This window comes from Aspergillus vadensis (genome assembly GCF_003184925.1).
Source record: "Aspergillus vadensis CBS 113365 unplaced genomic scaffold BO88scaffold_1, whole genome shotgun sequence".
Lineage (NCBI taxonomy): Eukaryota > Fungi > Ascomycota > Eurotiomycetes > Eurotiales > Aspergillaceae > Aspergillus > Aspergillus vadensis.
The window spans coordinates 3,295,479-3,311,004 of NW_020292039.1; the positions used below are offsets into that span (position 1 = coordinate 3,295,479).

The 15,526-nt window shown below is 44.9% G+C and overlaps 9 protein-coding genes across 9 annotated transcripts; 5 read left to right on the forward strand and 4 right to left on the reverse strand.

Moving 5' to 3' along the window:
• Window positions 1-837: 837 nt before the first annotated feature.
• On the forward strand, window positions 838-1,542 carry BO88DRAFT_379127 (uncharacterized protein; the record flags this gene model as incomplete). Its single annotated transcript, XM_025704468.1, has 1 exon — window positions 838-1,542. The coding sequence occupies one exon, from the start codon at window positions 838-840 to the stop codon at window positions 1,519-1,521; it is 684 nt and encodes a 227-aa protein (XP_025568966.1). The 3' UTR covers window positions 1,522-1,542.
• Window positions 1,543-1,812: 270 nt separating this feature from the next.
• BO88DRAFT_431579 (uncharacterized protein) lies at window positions 1,813-3,399 on the reverse strand (the record flags this gene model as incomplete). Its single annotated transcript, XM_025709306.1, has 4 exons — window positions 1,813-1,997; window positions 2,043-2,315; window positions 2,377-3,326; window positions 3,374-3,399. The coding sequence occupies 4 exons, from the start codon at window positions 3,397-3,399 to the stop codon at window positions 1,813-1,815; spliced, it is 1,434 nt and encodes a 477-aa protein (XP_025568967.1).
• Window positions 3,400-4,002: 603 nt separating this feature from the next.
• On the forward strand, window positions 4,003-5,279 carry BO88DRAFT_440426 (uncharacterized protein; the record flags this gene model as incomplete). Its single annotated transcript, XM_025709783.1, has 2 exons — window positions 4,003-4,152; window positions 4,224-5,279. 2 exons carry the CDS (start codon window positions 4,003-4,005, stop codon window positions 5,277-5,279), a joined length of 1,206 nt encoding a protein of 401 aa, XP_025568968.1.
• Window positions 5,280-5,729: 450 nt separating this feature from the next.
• Window positions 5,730-6,354, reverse strand: BO88DRAFT_32119 (uncharacterized protein). Its single transcript, XM_025702475.1, has one exon. It carries the CDS (start codon window positions 6,146-6,148, stop codon window positions 5,816-5,818), a length of 333 nt encoding a protein of 110 aa, XP_025568969.1. The 5' UTR covers window positions 6,149-6,354; the 3' UTR covers window positions 5,730-5,815.
• A 673-nt stretch (window positions 6,355-7,027) lies between these two features.
• BO88DRAFT_440427 (uncharacterized protein) lies at window positions 7,028-7,744 on the forward strand (the record flags this gene model as incomplete). Its single annotated transcript, XM_025709784.1, has 2 exons — window positions 7,028-7,228; window positions 7,276-7,744. 2 exons carry the CDS (start codon window positions 7,028-7,030, stop codon window positions 7,486-7,488), a joined length of 414 nt encoding a protein of 137 aa, XP_025568970.1. The 3' UTR covers window positions 7,489-7,744.
• On the reverse strand, window positions 7,582-9,665 carry BO88DRAFT_32248 (uncharacterized protein). Its single transcript, XM_025702476.1, has 3 exons — window positions 9,533-9,665; window positions 8,896-9,441; window positions 7,582-8,847 (listed from the first exon to the last, which is right to left on the reverse strand). Exons 2-3 carry the CDS (start codon window positions 9,423-9,425, stop codon window positions 7,788-7,790), a joined length of 1,590 nt encoding a protein of 529 aa, XP_025568971.1. The 5' UTR covers window positions 9,426-9,441; window positions 9,533-9,665; the 3' UTR covers window positions 7,582-7,787.
• Window positions 9,666-11,071: 1,406 nt separating this feature from the next.
• On the forward strand, window positions 11,072-12,304 carry BO88DRAFT_400768 (aminoglycoside phosphotransferase family protein). The gene has a single exon (XM_025705673.1). The coding sequence runs from the start codon at window positions 11,279-11,281 to the stop codon at window positions 12,212-12,214; it is 936 nt and encodes a 311-aa protein (XP_025568972.1). The 5' UTR covers window positions 11,072-11,278; the 3' UTR covers window positions 12,215-12,304.
• Window positions 12,305-12,659: 355 nt separating this feature from the next.
• Window positions 12,660-13,609, reverse strand: BO88DRAFT_356220 (uncharacterized protein). The gene has a single exon (XM_025703726.1). The coding sequence runs from the start codon at window positions 13,556-13,558 to the stop codon at window positions 12,992-12,994; it is 567 nt and encodes a 188-aa protein (XP_025568973.1). The 5' UTR covers window positions 13,559-13,609; the 3' UTR covers window positions 12,660-12,991.
• Window positions 13,610-14,432: 823 nt separating this feature from the next.
• BO88DRAFT_461284 (uncharacterized protein) lies at window positions 14,433-15,049 on the forward strand (the record flags this gene model as incomplete). Its single annotated transcript, XM_025711145.1, has 2 exons — window positions 14,433-14,606; window positions 14,663-15,049. 2 exons carry the CDS (start codon window positions 14,433-14,435, stop codon window positions 15,047-15,049), a joined length of 561 nt encoding a protein of 186 aa, XP_025568974.1.
• Window positions 15,050-15,526: the final 477 nt, after the last annotated feature.

Sequence of the window (15,526 nt, forward strand, 5' to 3'; positions counted from 1 at the left end):
TATGTACAGTACTTTGCACAACTACCATGCCTAACGCTTACTCTTCCTGCTCTTTTCCCACAACCTAACCCACCTGTACCGTAATAATATGTACATAATTATTTTACGAATAGACTTGGCAGGTACCAATTTGTCCTGTTGTACCACAAGCCCTGGCTCATTCCCAGACTGTATGTTTAGGCGACGGGTAGAAAATGTCGGTTTCTTAATCGAATTGAAACTGTAGGCCCTGGTCACATCAAGTTACAGCTCTAATCATCTCCCACGTTCTTACCACTGAAAGGTATAACTTGTGACATTGATAGGCTGGACGTCAACCTCAGAGACAATTGTGGTATTATACCATCCCGTCAGGGTCCCTTGTAGTGTGAGCCTCGTACCTTGCCTGAAGATGACAGCGCACAGGTACATACATAGGAGGACTTGCTTTGAAAGATTATTAGTCAGCATGAAAATGAGAAGATAGAATGCTTGGATGAGTACAATTGTCGATACAGCAAGATACGGTACATATTGTAGATTTACACTTCTCTCCTAGCTTCTGTAAGCAGTAACAAGATTCGAGGAGATGCAACCCAGGGCAAATGTCTCTACTACGGGCAAAAGTGTAGGGATATTGGTGACAGTTAATTTTGGTGAGTCTATGATCTGGCAAGAGTGAACAATTCGTACTTGCATACAGTACTGTACATATGTATCATGCACTTAAATATGAAGGCTCGTCTTGCACCTCCTGCTGGATTATAGATTCCTTTCATTTGCTTTCATTTGGAACATTTCCGATAAACCGCAACATTATCGCAACTACGGCGCCAGCAACAACACTGGTCGATCTCAATGAAGCTCTTTAGCATCCCACATGATATTCGGTTGGACATCAAGGACTTTCTGGTTCCATCAGATATTGAAAACATTCTGGACACCGGTCGTGGCCTCTGGCAGCAGATCTTCAAAGATCCTACTTGGATCGATACTGCCGTAAAGTCTGGTCAAAGTTCTCCAGTCCTTATTGGCCATAACTTGAGTTCCTTTCGCTCTAGGAAGTCTTCAAACTGTCTCTATCTTTCCCTTGTTGTGAATGATATTTCAGGTGATCTCCGTGATACTAGTCAAACCTTCTTTTCTACGCTCCAAAACGGCTGGCGATATGATAAAGAAAAATTTGAAGTCTACTTTTCATCTGGCATAACTTTGAATATATACGATATCATCAATGGTGATGAGACGATAAAGCTACCTTTGGAGAGAATTTTTACGAATAAAACAAAGGGCATCTACACGGAATACTGCTACTATAAGGATCTCTCGATAAGGGAACTGCAGCCATCCAATATTATAAAATGGGATCCTTCCTATAGAACAACCCCACACGCTCCTCTTGGTTGGTGGAATGGCCCTTCAAGCAAGGGTAGAGATATAAGAATGGGCTGTAAACTGACACTTCTGGATGGGGATACGGAAACGGTCTATATTATACTCCCGACGCGCTTGAAAAGAAAACTATGGGCGAAAATAACATAGAACAAGTGCGGTTGCCTGTCGCGCTATCTTTGCTTCTAGTTCCTCATGTTTGCTCATGTTTTGCAATATTCTTAATTGTTTCAGAATAGCCATGCCCTACATGGAAAAGACAAGCTGAACCAAGGTTTTCTTTGAAGACGAATTGGACCAGCCTTCCAATCTAAGTAATTCTGAATCTAGACTACACTATGTACAGTATACCATCCGGCAAAAGTACACACAAGTGATAAAATTTTCTAGATCTGATATCACAAAGGATCTTTCCGTAGTGAGTATACTAAATCCTAGTCCTCAAACACAAGAATCTCCAGGCATGTTTCGCTGACATTCAAGCATTTTGAACTCCTGCGAATCAATGAAGCCGGCCAATTTGTTGGCGAGATCACTTGATATTCTGCTTGATTCAACATTCAGAATCGATCGCAGACCTTCTAAAGGTTGAGATTGAAGAAAGTGATTGAACACGAGTTTTGCCTCTATGATATGTGAATTATAGCCTGGAATTCAGAAGTAATACGTACCTGCCTTTCTTAACTTGCTAGATCGGTTATACCGCACATTCTGTGGCCAGAACTCCGGCTTCCCTCTTATTATTGACCGACTCCTCTGATGATAAATCCAGTCAACCCAATATGATATTATGACCCGGAGTTCCTCACGACTGAAGCTAGTCGCTGCAGAGATTTTGCTCTCAGTTTCTGCAGAATCATTGCTAGGAACAGGCTCTTGCAACAGTTGAGGATCCACGGTACTTTCAGCCAAGCTATCGCCTAAAGCTCGGCACTCTCTGTGACCTGATGCCATGGTATGTTAGCCTCGGAGAGGAGAGCCCGAGGTGCTTCTAGTAGTCGTTACCTTGGTAGGAATGATATATGAGACCAAAAATATGAGTTCTCAACATCTCCAAAGACGGCCACACAACACGGGCAGTCTCCAACGTTAGACTCTGCAGTTGCTTGTCTTCAGCACAGTAGGTATCAATAGAAGTACAGGCTCCAAACGCCAAGCCGTGTAAGTCGGTGCAAAATCTCTGGAATGTTGCACAGAAGTTGTCGAAGTACGCAGAAATATAGGGTGAAGATACCTGTTGGTCCATTTGGTACAACAGTCCATAGAGTGAGTGAATGCCCCATGAAATAGGTCCTATCATCCAAAGCCAATCCGCAGTGAGAATTTTCAAGTTGGAAGAGATAGAATGGACAATGGGCCACATCTGCAGTATATTGTCCCTTTGGATGGAGGGAATAGCCATCGTTGCGAGAATCGAAATGTCTGCCAAGAAAAAAGGTGTTGATATGAACGAAGGAAGAAGCAAGCTGTATGCTACCTCATGTCTTTCACCCCTGCATCTCCACAACGCATAGGCCCGCAGGAAGTCAAGGTGGCCTGACACCTGTGGTATATAAGCCTCACGTTGGCAGGCTTCAGCTAGCTCCATCAGCTCTGCCGGAGCTATAGCCGGCGACACCTCAATAGCAACAGAAATAAGGTATCCGAGAATTGCAACAATTTCTCTTTCGACCTCCAACCCTGCCCGACCTCGTATGGCATTGTGTAACCTTGCTAAGGTTACACGACTGCTATCGACGTGGACTTCTGCCAAGTCCATATTTGGTGATAGTGATATTCGAATGATAAGTCCAGCAATGAAATCAGAAGGATTATCACTTTCAAGAAGCTCACGTGAACAGTCGGAGACTGGAGTCGAATCGAGATGCTGCGGAATATTCTTAGCTCTTAACAATCGGGTTGTCAAGAATGATTGCCATTTTGGACGTAAAAACTGCGCTTGGATGGAGGGGTACCTGGAAATTTAGTCAAATCAATAAGAATGTTAAGGATGTTATCTCACATTGTGTTCGTGTGGAGTTCGGTCATATCTTATTTTTCAATGTGTTATGCTCGGTCTAGCAACTGTAGAACGGGTGCTAGGAGTACGAGATAAATGAAGTTATTTACTGAAAGGGTTACTACGATTTTATATTGATACGGCAGTGAACGATCCTGTAAGGGTACATTATCCTTTCTAGGATCTCATGATTATCTACACCGATGCACACTAAATCTCCTAGGCTAATGATATCTTTGTGATTGGATGGAGGCACACATCTGGCCACACCCAGTCTATGCCAGGATGTCTGTCTGGCACTAGTGATTTCACATGTTCGCCTAGATTACTGCTGCAGGAAATGGATCTTCTAGGCAACCAGCCTAACTATAGGCAGAACCCTGGAGTTCTGTTTTATGCTAGTTAACCTCATGCAGCATCCGCCTAACATCCCGAAACAACCCCATTAGCTCATATTTCATGGCCAAAAAAAGAAAAGCTCCCGGGAGCTAACTTAATCAACCGGTATTCCTGGCGCACAAGCCAATTGCCTCTATAAATATGTCCGTGTACGCCGCGCCGGACATATATAGCACCTTCCATTTGCGCTCATCAGGCAAGCAGCTGTAATTGAGACATCTTTAAACAGGAACATGTCTATACAGAACATATCTGTGGAGCTCATCATCCTGGTTTTCCAAAGTCTGAACAATATAGATGACTGCTTGTCTTTCTCTCATACATGCAAACAGTTCCATGGGGTTTTCCAAAGATTTCAAATCGTAATATTTAAATCGGTTATAGTACGTCTGATTACTTCTCCCTGAATATAACTCTTACTAAACTCATTCTTCCTGCTAACATACCTGGGCAGATCAATGCAAAACATCATGAACACGACATCGAGCTAGGCCTCCTTCAGGATATTTATGAACGTCACAATCTAAGGGAAATATTTCTCGAACCCGAGACAACATATGACGAAGTCGAAAAGCCTGTGGTCCCTCAGATAAATGTCAATCAGGTAATTGAGGTTGTTGTCCGATGGCATGCCATGAAGATCCTTTATGATCTATACAGAAGTTCCTCAATACACTCCCATTATGTTCGAGCGAATACAGTGATTCATCCCGCTATGGACGATAGGCTCTATGATTGTGCTACTGAAGAAGCCATGCCAGAACCCAAGGACTTCAATTGTACGCTGGACTATGGGCACAGATATGCAGAATATTCTCGATTTTACCATGCGTTGACAGCCCACTGGGTGCTGATTGAAAAGATCTGGCTTGCGAAGATGACACACTACAAAATGTCCTCCACCCGAAATGATCGCTATAACCAGCTTTGGCAGCTATGGGCGGATAATCCGGACAGGTCTCTTCGGGAGAAGCTGGATTTGATTGAAGTTGTCGAATTTATATGGGGATATTTAGGGCGTAATATCTTCAAAGGGAGGTTCGCCCAGTTATCAGACTGGGTTCCCCAAGCCGACCTAGCACAATTCACTGAACATGAAACTTCTGACTCTGCATGGGCATCTTTCATCGCTCGGGTTACTCAGGAATTGCGACCACCGCACATCATAGAGCTCCTTCTTCTTTTGAATTGGAACTCTAAGATGGCATGGAGAATTGATCGGCCAACTTACCTGCGCCAGTTAGGCTTTCTTGTGGAGCCTCAAAGTGTGGAAAAATGGAATGACACAGATTGGCCAGACACACAATTCTCGTTGAATATCCTGGATGAAGATGTTATCAACAGCTTGGTTGATATGGTTGGCAGTGAGGATTCTTATGACTTATGCGAGAAGCAATGGTACAACTATAAAGACACGCAGTGGCAAGGCAATATGCAAGGGCGTATACTCGGATATGAAATGACATCACAGCAGCTTTTCGAACTGATCATGTCCTCTGGTGATGTATAACGCACAAAATGAGATAGAATTGAGACTCACATGTTGGTCCCCTCGTCGTATTTCGCCCGTATATTCCAGTATAGTCATTTTCTACTTCGCATCTAAAGTAGTACCACTTACAGCCTAATTGGGAAAAGGAAAGAAAATACCTGTCTTAGCATGTGCCTGGGTTGTGTGTCTAATGTAACTGAATCTAATTTATTAATTCAACAGTTTAGTATGGAAGTAAAAGTTAAACGTTGAGACTATGTACTCAAGCTATTCCTAACTATTGAAATATTGGTAAGCCTCCTTTTTCAAACTGATCCATACTTGCATATCCGCCACCCCAGCACTTCCTAATAATTCCTCCCCATGAAACATTATCAACATTTAGGAGTGAGTCTGCTTCTGGCCAACGGAGATCTGGGTCCTCGGGGCCAAAGAAGTAGTATTATGAACATGCCAAGATGAAATAGAGTGAAGTATCCAGCCAAGATGAAATTGCCCAATCCCAATATGCTTATCTGCGAGCTGTTGTATCGTGCTTATCTTCATGGCGCATATTATAGCAGCAGGTAGTTTAGACTAAATTGTGAATGTCTCTTAGCTAGTAGTATAGGAAATTGATAATTATGATTTGAAACACGCGAAAGCGATCCAAATTGTGTCTGAAACGTACAAACGAAAATTAAAGCCTGGTACTTCCAAGTATGGAACGACAAACCATTATCTGCTATCAAATGGGAAAGAAACCCAGTAACCTGGCCCTCACGCAAACGCCTTATAATATAAGACGTTGATATTCTACAAGCACATGCAGCCACCAAAGAGCACAATTGCTGGTGGCAGAGCCTCGTGGAGAAAAAAAGAGAAGATTGACCTACTCTTCTGGACATCTGGATCACGTGCAGGCTTCCGCTCAATTATGGGCCACTTGACAAGGTTCCAAGTCGATTTGCTGATTCACCGCCTTGCGATCTCCCCAAGTAGCACTTACAAGGAGACTTTAACTGGGTCAAGACAGGAATATCCTGCTGTGCTTCAGAGAGTCCAGCATGTAATGAGCGACAACACATAGATAGGAGAAGCTAACTGTGTAGTGACCTTCAGCGTTGATAATGTAGGTCGACAGGCAAAGGATCCGTCAACTGCTGAAGAGAGACTTGTGTCCTTAAGGATACGAAATTATAGCGATAACTTCCCATCACTGAACGTCAGTTGTCGAATCCGCCCTCTGACAGCCTAGAACGAAACGATATCAGAAGTGGACTGACTGGATGCGGCAGCCATAGCCTTCTGGATTCGTCTTACTCATTGGAATAAACGAATAGCTGAGCGTGCTGTTGAGCCATAGCTGATTGACAATAGGTTTCATTGCTCGCGTTTGGTATTTGGCCAGATCGGATATGTGAACTCGCTCCGACAATGGCACTGTCTATCAATGACGGACCAGGATTTCGTGGAGGAAAGTGGACGTTGCCAAGATCCACGCAGTGGGGCACATGCTTCATTGAAAAAGATCAGGACTTGAGTAATTCCTTAAGTTGGTGCCCAGTCGAATCACGTGATTAAACTTAACTGATTGAGGTCCTCGGCCTCAAAACTAACACTGCCCCTCCACAACCCCTCGCATAACCGTCATGAATCTTCTTCCTCACAACCAGTCAACTCTCAAGGCAGGTACCTAATATCCATCCATCATAAAAATAATAGTTCGCTAAATTATATATCTCTTTTTCAGCTCCATCGACCTCTCTACGCGAACGCCGAGCGTAATGAACTACCCGCTTTCCAAGGAGGCTAATGCCCTGCGCGAACAAATCAAGGAAATGATACCTGAGACGGCAACAGAGGAGGATAAAAAAGGAATTCTAAAAGCCACTGCTTCTATTGATACGGAAGGAAACAAGACTTATTCTAGCGTGCAACTCCACTCACTGGTGTTGAAAATGGTTAAGGAAATGGATATTGGAGAGGTATGCCTATCCGGTAGTATTCGTCGATATCGACTCATCAATTTCAGGGCTGGGGTTGGAATTTGGGGCACTTCTCAGTACCGAAACCCATACGCAACAAATACAATCAGATGTACCTTGTTCCACTATCTGAGGAGACAATCTTGACGCCTGGTGGACCTCTGAAAGAGGGAACGTACACTTTCACTACTACCGAGCCTACACTTAGCCCAAACGCCACCGTGATATTTGTCGTCCCATACCGAGGTGCTGGGGAATGAACAACTTCTCCACACATATAGTCAATTCACAATTCCAGAAATGTTTTCACGCATGTAAATAGATTAAGGAAGCCTTTACAAAACAGATCATGAATGACAGTTATGACAAAACGAGAGGTGACTGGAGATATTAGAGGAAATCTCCTTTTTATTTTACACGCAACACTTGCTGATTTGCAGTATTTCCTGGTCTAAGACTGCTTCGCAGAGTCAGATGGTGGCATCAATGTCTGTAGGAAACTTATCCCGTATGTTGACAAATTCTCAGTGCTGAGGACCGGTCTTCCTATTTTGGGATCCTATGTGGTGGGATCAAAGGGATACACTAGGCTCTCAGTATTGGACTGAATAATTCCCTCAAGCGGATGGACACCCTGCTGAGGATCAAAGAGATTTGCCGTGTTTTGAGAGCTGGGCAGAATATCACCACTAAGTGGGTGGATACCCTGATAAGGATCAAAGGGATTTGCCGTGTTTTGAGAGCTGAGCAGCATATTATCACGAAGCGGATGGACACCCTGCTGAGGATCAAAGGAATTTGCCGTGTTTTGAGAGCTGGGCAGAATATCATCACTAAGTGGATGGATACCCTGATAAGGATCAAAGGGATTTGCCATATTTCCAGAGCTGAACAGCATATTATCACCAAGCGGATGGATACCCTGATGAGGATCAAAGAAGTTTGCCGCATTTTCAGAGCTGAACTGTATATCGTCACCAAGCGGATGGATGCCCTGATGAGGGTCAAAGAAATTTACTGTATTTTGAGAGTGGAACAGTATGTTATCACTAAGCGGATGGATACCCTGGTGAGGATCAAAGGGATTCGTCGCACTCCGAGAGATGAACAGCATATTCTCACCAAGTGAAAGATTATCACCAGGAGAATAAAGCTGTACGGGGACACAAGGCATGGGAGAGTTTTCGCATGTTTCTCGAGTCTGGTTTTCCTCTTGTAGCTGTGATGGTTGCGTTCTAACCAAAGCTGCATTCTGAGCTTCGCTAAGGTGCGCAGTAGAGTTTCTACTCGAGCCCGGCGGTTTTTCTAGGGAGCTGAAAGTGTCATGTCGCGGTGTGGGGAAATTCTGGATGACTTGGTTTTCATTGTGGCGAGAGGTAGTCGGAGACGCTGAAGGTTTCTGTATATGCTTCATTCTTGCGGCCTTTTTCCGGAGGCGCTTTCGTGTCGATTTTGAGGGAAGCCGCGGCTTCGAATTTCCAGATTGTCTAAATGGACAGGTATTTAGAATGCATAAAAATGCCTCCTGCATATCATTTTGATGCTTTTTATCATAGGTCGCTTCCCCGAACGCAACAAGCGCCTCCATCTCAATATTTTCTATCTTAGCCCTTTCAAACCTAGACTAAAGTTAGCTGGTATACATTTTTCGAAAAGGGCAGACTGACTTAGATGAAGTAGCTTGCAGGGGGGTTAATACCAACTCTTTTCTCGCCAGTGACGAATACCTTTGCCCATACCTTTGAAGATGGATACATTTATTACATAACTTCTTGATATCCTTTCCAGGATAAGCTTGTGCCACAATATTTCTGACAGCTGCGGTAAGAAACTTGACTGACTGGGCCTGGGAAGATGCTCGCAATCGCAGTATTTCCCTTTGAATGATGTCATGAAGAATAATAAGAAGGACCCTGCGGCGTGCAGAGACTTTCTCACAGTCGTCAGTGTTTTTGTCACCGTCCATGAATGTTGGGACTTTGATCTCCAGACATTCCCGTACCCACGCGCCCTCTGTACGGTAAGGTTCAAATCCCCAGAATTCAGCCGAAGGGTCTGAGGTCCAAACGCCCAAAGTATCAGATGTAACAGTGTTTTTCCATTGTTTTGTAAGAGTGACAAGCCGTTCTATTTGTATATTCGATAGCTTCTGGCCCTTTTTTGACGCCCATTCCCGGAACCAAATGTCCGCGTCCATCTCGAAAACAACGGCGCTGAATCGGACTAAAATGTTATTATAACTGAGCATTCTATCAAACAAAGATAATAAGCCATCCATCCAGGAGCAAGTGCATAATTACTTACAGAATCCCCGGGATATCACATCAACCGCAACCTCCCCTGGTCTGACAATGGGCTGAGGTGAAGTGAGGTGAAGAAAGAGCTATGCCCAAACCCCGCAGTCCTGAAGGTCGCCAGAATGCTTTCTAAGCTTATCGTCTCACGTGATTGGCAGCTTATTGAATCTACTTGGGCAAAAGGCTCCAGAGAAACAACTTGGCGACAATATAATAGTGCTTGCTGAAAGTGTTTTCCAAAGAGCCGATTTCCAGCTCTTCTACGAAATCATTGGCATCCTGATAGGCACATGGAATCACACTTCTCGATCACTGACGCAGGCCGAATATCTTGCCCATATGGAAGTCTCCCTCCGAAGCAGCGCCGCTCGAGATACCCGCCTCAGGGGCAATTTGATCGCCATTTTTCCTTCAGGAAAGCAACGCCCAGCCGCCCGTACCCAAGGAGTCTTTCTGAATTAGATTGCTAGCAGGGTCTAAGAACGGCGTAACTATAATAAGGAGAGTCGAATATCTCAAATGAGAAAATGGATTTATTCGCTTGTTCTAATAACAGTAAAGCTATGTCTTGAACTCTAGCGGATTTTGAAGTCGGAATTGTTATCCCAACATGGATGAGGCCAGCGAATACGCTAGCCAGTATTAGTCGAGCTCATGATCGCGGGTAGGGTGGGCGAAGTGTGGTCAGATTCACGTTGCCCACCTTAGACGAAGAGTTGTGCCTGACCTCAAACTTCGCACTTGATGCTGCCAAAGATCTCCCAATGTCGCCGCTAGGTTCTTCACCATCTTCTTTTAGGGCCGGATTTTGTTGACGTTCATGGTTCGGACGGTTCATTTTACGTTTGGTGGAGCTTCCCTGTGAAGTGGGGGTAAGAGCCGGACACATTGTGCCGCCCTCTGAGCGCGCGTGCACCAGCCGTTTCGGTCCCGTTTGGGGTCGAATCTTGTACAATTGCCTGTTTTTTCCCGACGCAGTCAAGGTACATCATGACAGGGTTCTGTTTCTCCGGTAACACATGCTTGCTGGTCAAATCAGACGGCAAGGGATAGAGTGTCCGTCGAGGCTAAGATGGCCTGTTCTATAGAACTTTAGATTCGATTTGACCACCAATACTTACAGGCTGACCTATGATGCTTACATGGCGATCACCCATACTCATACAGTGACCACTGATAATTACAAGATGGTTACTGAGCCTGATTCGCCTCCAGTAGGCCCTGATCTCATTGGAAGGATGCCGGGGCACCATGGAGTCGAATGAAATTTGTATTGCCAAGGCCGTATTGAGAAGACGGTCTGGGTCTATCTATGTTCAATTCACGATCTGGCCAGCCAAGGCATCGCGAGAGTAAAGTTGTGATGGAGATCGATACTCGTATGCCATTCAAACCTCTCGCACCTGAACGGCTTGCGTTCATTGCTAACATGGACCGCATTCTACCCATTCCCCACAACTTGCCAGACAGGCCTGCTTATTCAACCTAAAACACGCCAACATAAGCCTATACATCGTCTTGCGCATTACTGTGATTCCACGGAGTAGTTCAATCGTTATTACGTGTTCTCCACTCAGTGTGTACTGAGATTGTCATTCACCGAGTATCCTGACCAGCATAATCACGTGTTATATCACGTGATTTCAGAGTTGGGCAAAGCTGAAAGTCGCAATCACTCGATATAACGCCCAACCTTGCGCACCCCTTGACCTACATTCATCGCTGAGACTATTTCTATCAACTAATTACACCAATGATTCCACGTATTCTACGCCCTGATTATACATGGCCGCGACCCATAACCTCCACGGTCTCGACGATAACGCCACCTGTTCCCCATGTCCCGTGCAGAACCATCCGAATAGTATGGGGCATCTTGCACAAGTTACTATACTGCTTCTCTTATTGGTATTGCTCCTGGTTTAGGATCCATTTTGATGCCAACGTCGTGCAATTGCCGTTCGGTCTCGTTATGAAATGGACGGATCGGACGAGTATCGAAGAGGTGGTCTCTATGCAAATGGCAGATGCTGCCGGTATTCCTGTTCCCAAGGTTCTATGTTGTGGTGAACATCCAAAAGCTCCATTCAACAGAAGGATCTCCATACTAATGACCCGGCTGCCTGGTGTACCTCTTGATAATTCAGATGATGAATTGCAGAGTGACTCCGAGGAGCCGTGGTTAGAGGAGCTTAAAATGTGTATGCATTCTATGCGTCTATGGACTCCTCCAAGTCCGGATTCCATCTGCTCTCCTATAGGGACGTCCCTACGAAGCTCAAGGGTTCCTGATCATATAATGGGACCTTTCACAGATCAGATACAGTTTTTCGAATATCTAATTTCTCCCGCTTCATCCCATGGATTCGACTCCAGGTTCGAATTTGAGAATGCTCTAGCACTTGCAAAGAAACTTTCACAGCACAAGTACCGAATCACGTTCACTCATGGCGATTTCAAGGCTCATAATATTCTCGTTGATGACAATGGGCATTTATCTGGGTTTCTGGACTGGGAATGTGCGGGATGGTACCCAGAGTACTGGGAATTTACAACGGCGATGCGATTTGGAAAAGGAAGCTGGTGGTTTCAAGTAGCTTCTTGGATGGGGGGGGATGATTATTCCAATGAGCTGGATTCGGACATTGCTTTGAACCTATTGACAGTTGACTCGTACATAGCAATTTAACTTGTGACGTATCCGAGACTAGCTTCTCAGATACTTGATTGGAGAGCATCTATCGCGATTCCAAGGTCAATACGTGTGCAACGACTCGTATTAGTATATATTGTAGCTAGCCCAAATTAAAGAGCGGCTTGTCTATCTGATGACTGTGTGGTCTCATGGTTCGTTTAGGTGTAGCAGTAGTTTGATGACGGAAATGAACTATTCTTGAAAACAACAAATCAATGAAGGAATCAAACTTTTAGGAAAGTGAAAGAATCATGGATTAGCCGCAGTGCAGGCATTGCTGTAGATGTTGCAAAGGGCCAGGGCTGGTATGACCACGGGTTGTTTGGGGTCGTCCTGGAAAGAAACGGAAGGGCACGCTACCAAGGATGATGGAACCAGCACTAAGGTCTTCTGCTATGATAAAGGAGTCGCCAAGACTTCCATGATAATGCAATGAATGCCAATGATCGTTGTGGTTCTTATCACACTAGCTAATTATACTGAGATGGCAGAACCATATGCCAGAACACATATGTTGAACCACGAATGAAAGGAGCGAAATATGTGTATGGTTGGACCACGAATGAATCGAGAGAAATTGAAGCAATGAAAACGAAAGATCGTTGGGAGAACCCAAGAGCAATAGGGAGAGTTCGACACATCACCACACAAACATGAAACATACCCAACAAGTGGAGAGGGAGTGTAGATTAAGCACGGCAGACAATAAAGTGAGCAAAACAATAGCAGTCCCACGTAATCATCCTGAAGGCCTCTACGACAGGCTCGGCCTCAAAGGGACACCTGTGACCTGACGACGGGCCGCGGCTGACTGTTCTTTGCAGCATCGGCGCTATATCGGTTCCCAAAAGATATGCACTCCTGCTGCAATGCTTCAGCATTGTTGCAACGGACTATCCCGGCTTGAATCAGTGACTCCAAGATCACCATCAGCCACACGCGGCATGTGACGCCGGGAATAGAATTGACGTCTCCGTCGCGGGACCTCATAATCTGGTGGAGCTGTTCTTGCTTGGCCACTGGGACACTTGCTATCTCAACAAGGGTGCAGAGGAAATTGGACTTGAATACACCACCAGTCTGGCCGTGATCCGGTATCCATCCACTACCCAGGTTTCTCATATGGTACTTCCATCCGCCCTGAGCGGTATCATGGAAGTAATAACCCCAGTGAAAGTCGTTCAGTCGAGGAGGGTCTGATCGTATATAAAGAACAATGAAAAGTGTGTTCAACGGTAGTCGAGAAAGTGCGTCTTCTTGGCTTTTTTTGATGGCAAGAGCCCTTTCTCTGGCAGACGTGGGCGGTTGAGCAGTGCCGGTACCAGAAGACGCCGACATTTTGTGTGGCCGAGTTCGCAAGGTGGGATGTGAGAGTGTATATGAATGCGGTGCTTGTAAATGAGGTGGAAAGTAGAAAGCTGGACAATACTACACCCGGTGCGCAGCCTTGCCTTTATAATTTCAGACCCATTACGATTCACACTTTTATCACGTCTATACTAACGAAGGTTTGTGCTCAATTGCTACTGGAAGATTGGGTCTTTGACACCTCTCCTTTGTTGCTTCGTTTGGTATGATGACGTCCATGAGGAAAAGAACCTATCATCCACCAACACCTACGGGTGACCACGAATGATTACACGGTGACTACCAATAATTACAAGTAGGCCACCAAAACTTGCTACGTGAACATTAAGGGTGGCCCGGGTATATTACTTATAGATGATGACCCAATAATTACATTGGAAATGACTATGAATACTTGCGGGGTGACTACTGATAATTACAAGCCAGCCAAGTCACTACATAGGGAGTGGGCCAAACCCCAGTCTGTGACCCACTTAGGATAAACGGACTCACGGGCCCCTGATCCGAGCTTTTGCAGGCTGCAGGCTGCAGGCTGCAGAGGGCCCATCTACGCATACTCATCCATCCGCCAAGAAGCACCCCGTGGAAGAAAAAGACATCGGTCGATCGGCATACTGGATAACAGGTCTCTCAGGTCAAAGGATAGACCGGGTTTACTAGAATGCATAATAAAAACAATCACAGATTACCTGCGTTATCTGCAGCATTACTCGAGTATTAAGAACATAGGAAATCTGAAGATAAACATTCTAACCGAATTCACTATGTCTATAAAGCTGTCAGCCTTGGCCCCAGATGCACACCGCAATTAGGCACAGACCAGCTTGCATTCATCAACACAGTCATGCATTGGTTTATCGCCGCCGTTCAGGAATGCAAGGCCGCTGCTCAGGAGCATCTGCATTTCCTGAGATCACTATCATGCGTGGGGTTTGGCAACATCGACAGTGATGGGGATCTCACCTCAATACGACCTGTCTCCAGCTCGTCTAGTATCATTGATTTACCCACACCACCCGTGAGTAGCTAGCATGTATTTGTCTCAATGCATACGCTGATATCACTGGCATGTAGTCAAATCACGGTCTCGGTCTAAGGCCGATAGTGATCGCGGGGAAACTCTTTCATAACGCGATTCTCGGTACTTACGAGCCAAAGACGAGAACAGTTGTATTGAACGAACCTGCCCTGTCTTGTCCATTTAAAGATATTGTTTATCTTGATAATTGCGACTTCAAAGTCCTCGCGGAATCAAGCAACGGAAATATGATTGTTACCTTTACCCACGTGAACATCAATGCTTGGCGTGTTATTGCGTCTGTTCCGTATCATGTTGCTCAATCACGGCCCAAGCAACCTTTTCGACCTTCTCTAGCCTCCTTAGAGCAGCAGCATTCTCCAGCTTCTCCGCCCCCCGTGAGGCTTATGCCGCACACTCAGAGCGGGTCTAATCAGTTTTGAATCTATTTTCATTGGTTCTCTTTCTTGACAAGGATACAAAGAACTATGACCCCCAATCCTTTCTTTAACATTAGTCCTTCTTTTGCGATATGAATACGTGGACTTTGACCCTCTATCTTAATTGTGTTACATAGGAGTCCGATTGCCATGTTGACTGGAAAAGCCTGTACTCTGTTCCATCCCTCTCCAAGTTTTAATTCAAAGTGTTATCCGTTTCCATTGAGCTATGGCTCCGATTCCAGTACAAAGTCAAGAGCAAGTGCTATTTTCAATGGCATGGAGTCACATCCTAGCCAGTTATATTTCTTGGTACTTGTTTTTGGTCCCTGCAGGCCTACTTCGACTTAATTATCCCCGGCACGAGAATCAAACTCTATCAGTGCAAGAATGTATCATTTATACGATCTTATTTCTATTACTGCCTTCTCACTGGATATAATTGATTCGGAGTAAGATCATCTTTAATTATTAGAGTTC

Excerpts from the sequence above, each read along its gene's own strand:
- BO88DRAFT_32119 (XM_025702475.1), bottom strand. The coding sequence starts at position 6,148 with ATGTCCAGAAGAGTAGGTCAATCTTCTCTTTTTTTCTCCACGAGGCTC.
- BO88DRAFT_32248 (XM_025702476.1), bottom strand. The coding sequence starts at position 9,425 with ATGGACGCGGACATTTGGTTCCGGGAATGGGCGTCAAAAAAGGGCCAG. Across the intron at positions 8,848-8,895 it reads CTGCAAGCTACTTCATCTAA|GTTTGAAAGGGCTAAGATAG; the intron begins GTCAGTCTGCCC and ends ACTTTAGTCTAG.
- BO88DRAFT_400768 (XM_025705673.1), top strand. The coding sequence starts at position 11,279 with ATGATTCCACGTATTCTACGCCCTGATTATACATGGCCGCGACCCATA.
- BO88DRAFT_356220 (XM_025703726.1), bottom strand. The coding sequence starts at position 13,558 with ATGTCGGCGTCTTCTGGTACCGGCACTGCTCAACCGCCCACGTCTGCC.